The 12,150-nt window shown below is 41.2% G+C and overlaps 2 protein-coding genes across 8 annotated transcripts in view; one reads left to right on the forward strand and one right to left on the reverse strand.

Moving 5' to 3' along the window:
- The window catches only part of ORC3 (origin recognition complex subunit 3), a 63,503-nt gene extending 59,612 nt beyond the window's left edge, over window positions 1-3,891 (reverse strand). For 3 of the 4 annotated variants that reach the window (XM_032275289.1, XM_032275288.1, XM_032275290.1), the window contains exon 1: window positions 3,720-3,891. In XM_032275289.1, the coding sequence (XP_032131180.1) occupies window positions 3,720-3,854 (135 nt within the window). In that variant the 5' untranslated portion in view covers window positions 3,855-3,891. Of the gene's footprint in view, window positions 1-2,707; window positions 2,742-3,719 lie in introns of those variants that run through there. The other variant, XM_032275291.1, reaches the window with a different exon arrangement.
- The window catches only part of RARS2 (arginyl-tRNA synthetase 2, mitochondrial), an 83,135-nt gene continuing 74,864 nt past the window's right edge, over window positions 3,880-12,150 (forward strand). For 2 of the 4 annotated variants that reach the window (XM_032275292.1, XM_032275293.1), the window contains exon 1: window positions 3,880-3,990. In XM_032275292.1, coding sequence (XP_032131183.1) covers window positions 3,955-3,990 — 36 coding nt within the window. In that variant the 5' untranslated portion in view covers window positions 3,880-3,954. The remainder of the gene's footprint in view (window positions 3,991-12,150) is intronic. The other 2 variants (XM_032275294.1, XM_032275296.1) reach the window with 1 other exon arrangement.

Below are 12,150 nucleotides of genomic sequence, written 5' to 3' on the forward strand. Positions count from 1 at the left end.
TAAAAAATGAAGATCAAGAAGGTTGAAAATAGTGATGCTCTCTCAACCCCAAAATTATTTAAACTTGACGTATCTATAACCTTAGTAGGAAATAGATAATTGCAGTTGCTTCACTCTACATACTTTTCTTCATCTGATAAATGCCTATTCGTTTATCCATTAAAGCTTGCCTCAACACTCATCTCCTTTGGGAAACCTTCCCCAATTCTCTAACCAGAAATGCTCCTTTCCCTGAGATCTCACCATACTTGAACATCTTTATTTTGCACTGTTTTAAGTCACTTTCATTGCATATCATAGTAGTTTATGGATCTGTCTCTCTGAGAAGATTGTGAGTACCTTAAGGGACAAAATGTATTTTATTTATAAAGGTTTCCCCAATGTTTGGAATAGTGCTAACATATATATTAGGCAATCAGTATATGAAATGAATAAATGCTTGCCAAGCAATTGTCCTGGTAATTTCCCAGCTATGTTTAGTTTCCTATTATTTGACTAGCGGTAGATAGCCTGCAAGTTACTGGTCCTACTCTATTCTACCAATCCTAAAGTCATACATGATGGATAGCTTCTTAAAGATTTCTATTGCTACGGAAAATATAAGACAGAATGAAAGAACCATACCTAGGAAAAGTTGTCAAAGGATAGTGTTAAAGACAGCTGTGCAAATATAAAGTGGTCATTTGGATTATATGTTCCAAATTAAGAACTATGCCTTATATTCCTTTTTTTTTTTTCTTTTTTTTTGAGACAGAGTCTCGCTCTGTTGCCCAGGCTGGAGCGCAATGGTGTAATCTCGGCTCATTGCAACCTCCGTCTCCCAGGTTCAGATGATTCTCCTGCCTCAGCCTTCCGAGTATGTGGGATTACAGGCACCCACCAACATGCTCAGCTAATTTTGCATTTTACTAGAGATGGGGTTTCACCATGTTGGCCAGGCTAGTCTCGACCTCCTGACCTCAGATGATCCACCCACCTCAGCCTTCCAAAGTGTTGGGATTACAGATGTGAGCCACTGAGTCTAGCCCTGTGCTTTATATTCTTATATCTGCAGCCAGCAAAAGTGTGTGAAATCACATACATATTTAGAGAAATCATGTGGAACCATGACAAACCTGTCATTGCCTCCTTTTGGAATCCACCTGCAATTCATTAAAGGAAAAAGGAGCTTCAAAGGAGCAAAGAATGAGGAGTGACCAGAAAGGATCTTAATATAGAGCAGTGGTAGTAACATGGTTAACAATTTGGAACTGCAGGTCAAGTGATGGTGTTTGAGATAGAGGAAGGCCAACAGTCAGAAAATCTCATGAGGAAAGAGACATTAAAATGTTTAACAGGTTTAAGGGCCAGCCATGGTGGCTCACGCCTGTAATCCCAGCACTTCGGGAGGCTGAGAGAGGGGGATCACTTGAGGTCAGGAGTTCAAGACCCACCTGGCCAACATGGTGAAACCCCATCTCTACTAAAGTCCAAAAATTATCCAGGCGTGGTGGCACATGGCTGTAATCCCAGCTACTCAGGAGGCTGAGGCAGGAGAATCACTTGAACCCGGGAGGCGGAGGTTGCAGTAAGCTGAGATTGTGCCACTGCACTCCAGTCTGGGTGACAGAGTGAGAGTCCCTCTCAAAAAAAAAAAAAAAAAAAGTTTAGATAGGTTTAAAAAAAAAAAAAAGTCTGGGCATGGTGGCTTAGGCCTGTAATCCCAGCACTTTGGGAGGCTGAGGTGGGCAGATCACAAGGTCAAGAGATAGAGACTATCCTGGCCAACATAATGAAACCCTGTCTCTGCTTAAAAAAAAAATACAAAAATTAGCTGGGCATGCATGCCTGTAGTCCCAGCTATTCAGGAGGCTGAGGCTAGAGAATTGCTTGAACCTGGGAGGTGGAGGTTGCAGTAAGCCGAGATTGCGCTACTGCACTCCAGCCTGGTACCAGAGCAAGACTCTGTCTCAAAAAATTAAAAATTAAAAAAAAAGAAATAAAGCTTGCAGTTCCATAAATTCATGAAATAGTTCTTAAAGCTTCTTATTCATGTAAGGTCTCACCCCAATACAGATATTTCTGTTATAATACCAAAAATGCTTTCCTGAAAAATCTTACTTTCTCAAGATACATAGAAATAAGAGGTGCTTATGCAACAAACATGATTAAGGGATAGACCATTCAAAATCTATGGAACATTACAACCAGAACAAAACAAAACCAGTACCAATTCTAATAAAAATACTACTACCTTTAAATCTCTACTAGCATAATCTTAAACCCTAGGGCTTGTACTTCCTCCCTGACATGTAGTCTTGAAAAGCACTGTTTCTCATAAACCATTTTAATCAAAATAAAAAATCAGATCCATGATATAGTCTTCTTCATTAATCCAACGTTTTAAAATAGGGAGAATGTAGCCTCTTCATCTGCATTTTTCAGGTTTATCAGACAGCTTAACTTCAGGGGCTTCCCGCTGCTGGGGGTTAGCAGAGGCTTTTTGGAGAAAGTGACTCTTTGGCTGAAACCTGAAAAATGAGTAGAAGTTAGGCAAAGGATTAGGGTGATGAGGGCAGAGCGAACATGTTCTTCTGCCCAGAAGATAGAAATAAAATGGCATATTAGAGGAATTTAAAAATCATAATCAGAGAGTAGACGAAGAATGGGAGCATTATGAAAAATGAGAATGAAAAAGTAATGGGGATGCGGATTAGAATTGAAGGTCTTTTTGTGGTCCAGAGCAGCGCCATCCAACAGAACTTTCTGTAATGACAGAAATGTCATATATCTGCACTATCTAATATGGTAGCCACAGCCACAGGTGGTGATTGAGTACTTGAAATATGGCTAGTGCAATGGAGGAACTGAATTTTTACTTAATCTTACTTTAATTCAAATTTAAATAGCCACATGTGGTTACTGGCTAACGCACTGGACAATACAGCTCTAGGGCTTATCTTCTTACCAACCACACTATGTCTTGCAATTTCTTGCCATCTAGGCAGCCAAGATGAGGAGTTCCATAATATACCTCCACCACATACACCCGCATCCCCATTACTTTTTCATTCTCATTTTTCGTAATGCTCCCACTCTTCGTCTACTCTCTGATTACGATTTTTAAATTCCTCTAATATGCCATTTTATTTCTATCTTCTGGGAGGAAGAACATGTTCGCTCTGCCCTCCTCACCCTAATCCTTAGCCTAACTTCTACTCATTTTTCAGGTCTCAGCCAAAGCAACACATTCTCCAAAAAGCCTCCGCTAACCACCGACAATCTATATTAGGTTCTTCCTTCTCTTCTGTTGCCTGCCTAGAACTCTTTTCCTTGCTAACACAATTTGTGGTTGTCAGTTTATCATTTACTGACTTTCTAGACTGCAGAAACTGAGTGTTTTGTTTACCACTGCATTTCGGTACCTAACAGAGTGCTTGGCGCACAGCATTTGTGAGAGGGAAAAAAGAGAGACTGGGGCATCATCGGGACATTCGACCTCCACCAACCAGAACTTAAAAATCCCGCTAGCCGCACCGCAAGGCAGATCCGCGTCCTCGCTCCCCAAGCAAAGTTGGCCTCAACTGATCTGGAGCAAAGACGCTTCAGCTCAGTACGCCGCTCCCTCCCTCCCCTCCAGCCAGGGATCGTAGGCCTACCTAAGTAACCTCCGCCTCATTCCTTTTTCAAAGGGTAATGACACGGCGGAAGAGCCACAGTGAGCGCCGGCCACTACATACCTTAGACACAGATGAGGTGGCCATGGTCTCAACTGGCTCTGCGGATTCCAGATGTACTCGGGATTTCCCGCGCGCCCTCGCGGCTGCAGGGCAGAGGTTAGTGGCGAGGCACGCGGCTTCTTGATTGGCTGGCATTACCCTCCGAGGCGGGTTTCCGGCGCGCGGAGGCGGGGCGTATAAGGAGGCGGGGCGAGGCTGGGACTGGCGGACTACTGCGCATTTTCTTGAAGCAGACATGGCGTGCGGCTTTCGCCGGGTTATAGCTTGCCAGGTATGGATCCCCTAGCCCTCAGGGGAACCCCTGCGAAGCTAGGGACCCCAAAGGCCTTTCACCGCTGCGGGCCAGTCCTCAGTCAGTTGAAGGGTGGGTCCCACGGAATCCTATTAGTTTCTGCCACCTCCTCCCCCTTCTCTGGAGCTGTTGGGGCTCCTGAAGTCCTCTGGAGAGTCGGTTGGGACCAGTTTCTCTCCGTGAAAAGTAAACTTTGAACGGTACCTGGTGCTTCCTTCACTCCTTCCGATCCCACAGCTTTGTGTGTTTTTCCTGGCTGGAAAGTCATTAGACTCCATAGAAGTTAGTGTTCTTTACATTTAGTGAAGCTGTTGTTGGTCTGGATTGTTCTTCAGAAGGACCTCATTTTAAAGCTGCTTATTTTTCTTGCAGTCACTTGGCCTATCCTAGAATTATTTTTGGTAACTCCCAAAGATATATGAGATATCTGAGACTCAGTTTTTCTTGGTTCAGGGTCATAATTGACTAGCTCTGTAGTGAGGAAGAGCTTACAAAATTGCAATATACTTGGTTTGTTTTGTTTTCACTTTTTGTGGAGAACGGGGTCTTGCCATATTGCCCAGGCAGATCTCAAACTCCTGGGCTCAACCTGTCCTTCTGTCTCTGCCTCCCTAAGAGCCGTGATTACAGGTGTGAGCCACCGCGCTGGGCAAATTGCAATATAAATGTGGAATTCATCAAAAAGAATTTTTAAGACTCATTGGCCACCCTTGCAAGGAAACTTTCTATTGTGGTCTTGACTAACTCATTTCCTTCTGATTAATGGACTTGTTAGTGGACGTAATTTGCCTGATGTATAATTCAGCTTTGCTCATTTTTTACAGTATTTCTAGACATTTGTGGAGAAATCCCTCTGCCTTGTCTTTATGCTTATAGATGTACTGCCCTGTCCAGTGATAATTACCCAAATATCACCAACATGGCATTTTGGTAAGACAGCTGAATTATTGCTTACTGGGATAAGGAAGAACACCACTTAGAGCTTTGGTAGTGTATTAAACTGGGAAAGCAAGGTCAGATTTCACTGACGGGTATGGCTTAAGGCTGGTCTTTCAGTGGCAGAGGGTAGGAGGGGGTTGGAGGAAGATGGCTTGATTAGGATTGGACAATGATCAGATACAGCAGTTTAAGACTGATAGGAAAAGCAAAGCAGCAAAGCAGAGTGCAAGGAGCCTTAAGGCATAAACTGTTGAGGTTTTCTACTGGAAGAACTCACAGGCCTGGCATGTGGCTCATGTCTATAATCTCATCACTTTGGGAGGCCGAGGTGGGAGGATGGCTTGAGTCTAGGAGTTCAAGACTAGCCTGGACAACTCAGGGAGACCCCATCTCAACCAATTTTTTTTTTTAAGTAGCCAGGTAAAGCCAGGCATGGTGGCTCATGCCTATAATCCCAGCACTTGGAGGTGGAGGTGGGTAGATCACCTGAGGTCAGGAGTTCAAGACCAGCCTGATCAACATGGAGAAACCCCATCTCTACTAAAAATACAAAATTAGCTTAGTGAGGTGGCACATGCTTGTAATCCCAGCTACTCAGGAGGCTGAGGCAGGAGAATTGCTTGAACCCGGGAGGCAGAGGTTGTGGTGAGCCAAGATGGCGCCATTGTCCTCTAGACTGGACAACTAGAGCAAAACTCCGACTCAAAAAAAAAAAAAAAAGAAGTAGCCAGGCATGATGGTGCACCTCTGTAGTCCTACCTACTTGAAAGGCTGAGGCTGAAGGATCACTTAGATGGACCCACGAGTTTGAGGCTACAGTGAGCTATGATCATGCTACTGCACTCCAGCGGGGGTGACAGAGCTGAGACCCTCTCGACATAAAATAAAAGTAAAAAACCTGAAAAGCTAATAGATTTCTCTGGAAGTTCTTATAATGAACGATTAAGTTATTTGGGTAGAAGTCTTCTAGAACAGTAAAATTACACTTATGAAGACAAAGAAATAATAAATTCATGGTAATGTAGATAGTAAACCATATCAGGGCAGGTAGTTTTGGACCTTACTGTCTAAGCTGTGTCTAAGGGTAGATGGTTTCCATTCTTAGCCCTTAGGTCAAGATAGTGCCAAGATGAGAAACAAATTGTGTCTAGTTTTGCAAAGGCTATGTTCTTTGTAAAGAATGTAAATTGGGCAAAGCATGGTAAAGAATGTAAATTGGGCAAAGCATGGTGGCTCACGCTTGTAATCCCATGACTTTGGGAGGCCGAGGCAGGAGATCCCTTGAGCTGAGATGTTCAGGACCAGCCTGGGCAACATGGGGAGACCCTCATCTCTACAAAAAATAAAAAACAAAACTTAGCTATGTGTAGTGGCACATGCCTGTGGTCCCAACTATTTGGGATTCTGAGGTGGAGGATCGTTTGGCCCAGGTGGCTGAAACTAGCAAGCTTTGATTGCATCCCTGCACTCCAGCCTGGAAGACAAAGTAAGACCCTGTCTCAAAAAAAAAAAAAAAAAAAAAAAAAGGCAAGTTGGAGAAACAAGAACTAATATATTAAGTGTATATTTGTGCTAATTACTACACATTCACATTTAAACTCATGGCTAACGCTATGATATAGAAGTATTAACCTTATTATATAATTGAGTAAGTTGAGATCCAGAGAAATTAAGTAACCTACCCAAAGCCACATCATCCATAAATTGTAGAGCTGGTTTATGAACAGAAATCTAACTTTAAAATTAGATCTTTCCTATATACTATGCTGTTTAGTTTGTGAAAGCAAGAAGCACAGTCCAATCATTGAACAAAATCTAATGGATTTATACAGCAGTGTAAATTATGTAGATATATATCCATTTCTCTGAATAGGAGCCACTGGGGAATGATCTGAAACTTGAGGATAAATAAGAATATTTTCAACATGGGACATGTGGAAAAAAGAGCAAGAAAAAAATGTTCAGTACAGTTTGAGCATCCCGAATCTGAAATGCTCCAAAATTTGAAACTTTTTGAGTGCTGACATAAGACTCAAAGGAAATGTTCATTGGGGAATTTCAGATTTCTAAATTAGGAGCTGAGTATAGTGGCTTATGCTGTAATTCCACCACTTGAGGAGACTGAGGCAGTTGGATCACTTGAGCCCAGGAGTTCAAGACCAGCCTGGGAAACATGGTGAAACCCCGTCTCTACCAAAAATTTAGAAAATTAGTTTGGTGTGGTAGCACGCACCTGTAGTCCCAGATATGTGAGAGGCTGAGGTGGGAGGGTCACTTGAACCTGAGAGGTAGAAGTTGCAGTTAGCCAAGATTGTGCTGCTGCACTGCAGCTTGGGTTGCAAAGCAAGACCCTGTCTCAAAAAAAAAAGAAAAAACAACCCCACAGATTTTCAGATTAGGGATGCTCAACAGGTAAGTATAAAGCCAATTTTCCAAAATCTGAAAAAATTCAGAAGTTGAAACACTTCTGGTCCCAAGGATACCCAGCCTGTATTTAATACCTTTGTGAATGAGCATCCCTTTGCTATAATAGTTTAGGAATGAAGGAATTTGTAACAGGCAATGGCAAATGCATTCAGCAAACTTTGATTAATGAGTCAACAGTTTTCTAAGCACTGTCATCAGTCCCAAGGCTAAAAGTGAACAGAAAATAGTTTCTGCCCTGAAATGGCTGCAGACATGCTTGGAAAACAATGTAAACAGGTAATTGCATTGCAGCCCGTAATCAGTGTATTAGAAGAATGTGCAAAGTGCTAAGGAAACTTGGAGAAGAAAGCTTCTAAGGGTCAGAGAAAGTTTTGTGGAAAGATGATGCTGGGTCTCAAGTTTTGAAAGGGGTATGGCTAGGAGTGTGCCAAGTAAATAGGGTGAGAGCTTGGGGAAAGGTCAGGTATTGCAAGAGGAGGGTGTGCATAGACACAGACATCTGGAAAGGACAATGTATACATGGAATCACAATATTTGGATGCCTTACTTCAGCAAGTCCTGTTGATTTTATCTTTGTATCTTGAATCCATCTACACCATTGCTGCTGCCTCCCCTCTCCTTTCTCTATTCCATACCAAGCCCCCATTATCACCTATACTGACTGCTTACAACAGCCTTCTGATGGGGTGTTTGTTTCCATTCTTGCCCTCCCTCCAATCCATTCTCCATATAACAAGAAAAGGACCTCTAAAATATGTATCAAATTGCATCAGTTTTCTTTCTTTGTTGCACAAGCCTCTACCAGAACCTTAACTTCTTCAACTTCTATTCATGCCCCACTCTATCCTTTTGGTAGGAACCCAGCTATAGGGTTATTTTCTGTTTTTCTAACATAGCAAAGTCTTTCCATTCCTATTGCATGGATTATTCCTTGGGCCTAAAAGAAATGCATTTTATACCATCGCTCTTTATGCATGATGAAAGTTTCATGATACAATACTTATTTATACTGTATTCTGTCCTATTTATACTATATTTTTTAAGACTGTGGTTGGGACTCAATGGAGTTTATTTCTACCTGGCAATCCATAATTTGAAAAGCATATCCTCTAGTTCTCTTAGTCCCTTGTTTGTTTCTATGATGACAATAATAAGAATAAGAGTAATTGTTTTACTTGTTTTAGTGTATGTTTCCTCTATAAGCTTCATGAAGACAGAACATGTCCTATTCACTGTTATTTCCTCAGTACCAGCAAAGTACCTGAAACACAGGTGTTTAGTACATATTTGAACGAACACCTGAATATCTCTGTTGTGATCTCATAGAAAATATGCAGCTTCTCTGAATGAGTTCATAATTTTAAAGCTATGGAGATGATGTGGTATAGTGGCTAAAATAACTCCATCTTGGATGCTAATTTGCCATATTGACTTTTGATCATCCCCAGTTCCAGGAATACCTCTAAGATTTCTATTTTATCTACTGTTTATAGTAGATAAACAGTATTATCAATAGCCCTGTAAAGTGAAGCAAAATACAGCACTGTACCAGTGAGGTATCCTATAAATAGTAATTACTATGATCTTCAACATCATTAGTAATCCTTGTAGCAATCCCGTAAACTTGGAATGAAAACCATCATACAGCCTCCTGTATTATATTAAGGACAGCATTTATAATTCCTGCCCTTAAGCAAATTATAGGCTGTGACATAGCATTCTTGATTTTTTCTAAGGGGTTGACTTCACATTCCTTCTGAAGTCAACCAAGTCAAAGCATGGTCACCCCTTTTCTATGGTATATAAGCCTTGGGTCTTGGGGTGGATAACAGTGCAAGGATCCATCATCTTGTCTCTCAGCTTCCTGAGATATGACTTCTGTTCATACATCCATATTAAATGTTTCTTTCTGAGAAGCTGGGTTTGTCAGCTGCTTTCTTTAGCCTCTCAGCATCCTCAGTGTTTTGAGAGTAGATTTGTATAGACCTGCTTACCATGGAACACTTAATAATGGTGGGAAGGATTAGAATTCTAGCTTTGCTATTTGTATAACTAACTCGACAAATCAGCCTTAAGATGATGGTTTTAATTCCAAGTTTACAGGATTGCTACAAGGATTAATAATGGATGTTGAAGACTACTGTATAATAACCACTATTCATGGGATACCTCACTTGTGCGGTGCCGTATTTTGCTTCGATTTACGGGGTTATTGATAAGATCTAATGAGATAAGAGTGCTTAATGTCAGGAGTTGGGAAGGGTCTGTAATTTTATCCTCTTAAGTTCCTACCACAGTTCCATGGATGGTGGCAGAAAACATCAGACCCCTGAATGAGGGAAAAGGATTTTACTCTTCATAGCAATAGCAGTAGCCACAGTATCAACATCTTTTGTGTGTCAGTTTCCAAATTTCTTCTTCCCGTAGCACAACGTGAAGAGGGTTAGATAACACCCCCACAAGCTGTGTACTGTGTTACAGGAGAGAAACCTTGAGTCTTTTATAATGGGCAGTAAGCATGCCTGCCCTTTGCTCTGGAGTGAGGAACCATCTTCCTGACTTGGTAGTGTTGGAGGATCAGAAGTGAGGAACAACTGGGGTAATTGCCTTTTTAGACTCATGGCCTATAGTTTATGTTAATGATGATGATAATGCAGAGCTAATTTTCATAAGATTATGTCAATTTTGCCACCTGTATGTCTGGTTGCTAAAGCATATGGATGTCTTTTTCATTAGCAAAATTAGGTTTTTATGCAATTATCACAGATTTTGATCCTGAACCTGGCAAGTGTAGCACCTAGCTGAATTTAGTATCTATCTAGAGCCAGACTGAGAATATTTTTTGAGTTTGTGTTCAGTTATTTGAGTACTAAAGGTAGGAATCATATTTGCTTATGTATCAGAGAAATAAATGGTTGAGGACTGCTGACAAGCTAGTTGATTAATGTGCTTTCCTAGTGAATGCTCTGGAGCCAAAGATTCTATTATGTTAGACACTCTGATACTAGGTTCCTAAATCCAAAGTTTAGAATTGTGCTTTGGTACATTGTAAGCACTCAATATATATTAGCCATTCTTATATTACATATTAGAATCTCTGATCTTAGGTTCTCAAACCAGATCTGGCAGATTGACACACTGTCACTTATAAGTGTGAGCTGAACAATGAGAACACATGACCACTGGGAGGATGGAAAGTGTTCCCACTGTACTTGCCCCTTCTTTCCTTTCTACCTCAAAAAAATAACTGCATCAACTGGCTGCCCCTCACCAAGAATCTTAAGATGCGCCTCACCAAGAATCTTGGATTTTCACTTGATATTCCCTTAAGAAGTACTTCTTCTTAAACAAACAAATAAATAAAAGACCAGGTGCAGTGGATAATGCCTTTAATTTCAGACTTTGGGAGGCTGAGATGGAAGGATTGCTTGAGTCCAGGAGTTTGAGACCAACCTGGGCAATACATGGCAATATAGTGAGACCTCATCTCTACAATAACCTAACAAATAAAAAAAAAAAAGTGCTTCTTTTTTGTTTTGTTTTGAGACAGAGTTTGACTAGCAAATTCCTGCCTCAGGTAATCTACCCGCCTCAGCCTCCCAAGCACTGGGATTACAGGTGCACCCGGCAAGAAGTGTTTTCTTGCTTTCAGCCTGAGATTTGCTCCTCATTCAATGATTTAGTTTATTCAAGGACTGTGCCTCATTTTATGGATTTTCTCTGTTAAATTTTTCAGGTTTACTGTTATAGTCTTTTATTATTTGGTTTTCATTGTGTAATCTTTTTTTAGGATACTTTTCTCTGTAAAGGTTTTAGCAGTTTGAAGCCTAAAGAAGATATTTATCAGTAGACCTTCTTATACTTGTGCTAGTACTAGGTGAAACACAATGCCAGGCGAAACAGCCCTACTTGAAGGGAGCGTAAAGAAAAAAAAAAACAACCCTGAAGCTAAACAAACCCATTGGTCACATCCTGATCCAAGAAAGCTCTAAATCCAATCTGAGACAGTTGAAGAAAGTCATATTACTTCCAGAATAATTCTGAACCTATGAGAATGCAGATGAACTTAAAACCATGCTTAGTGGCTCTCAGTGTCTTTTTCTTTTATTGCTGTTTTTTTTGGGGGGGTGCTGCACCCATACGAGAGAAAGATAAACCTCTAATTAAAAACATTCACTTAGTCTGGGTGGGCATTGTTAAAATGGGAGGCAACTGCTCTCTCCCTAAGCTGTGGTTCTTAAGCACTAGCTGCAGACTTGAATCACCTGAGAAGCATTTAAAAATACTTAAGCCCAGTCCCTTTGGCCTGGGGTAGGGAGTGGGCCTTGAGGTTATGAAAATTATCAGGTGATTCAGATGTTCATCCAGGCTTGATAACCACTACCCAACAGCTACCCAGAGACAGAAAGGTGTAGTACAGTGGTCTCGCTGCACATTAGAATCACCTGGGGAACTTTTTACATCCTGCAGACCAGAGCCCACTTTATACTAATCAAATCAGAATATTTGCACGTGGGATCCAGGCACGTTTTCCTAAAGATTCCCCGTGGTGATTCCAACATACAGCAAAGTGTTGGAACTGCTGGCGTAGTGACTAAGAACGTTGGCCATGGGAAGACCCAGCTTCTCCTCTGATAGATTTTTAAGTTTTCTTCGCCTCATCTGGAAAATCTGGAAAATTATTTAGCTACCATGTAGATGTGTCATCAGGATTCAAGGTATTAATACATATGGAGTGCTTAGAATTGTGTTTGGTATGTTGTATGTATTCAG

The sequence above is a fragment of the Sapajus apella genome, unplaced genomic scaffold (assembly GCF_009761245.1).
Source record: "Sapajus apella isolate SASKATOON/1434 unplaced genomic scaffold, GSC_monkey_1.0 scaffold6, whole genome shotgun sequence".
NCBI classification, from domain to species: Eukaryota; Metazoa; Chordata; class Mammalia; order Primates; family Cebidae; genus Sapajus; species Sapajus apella.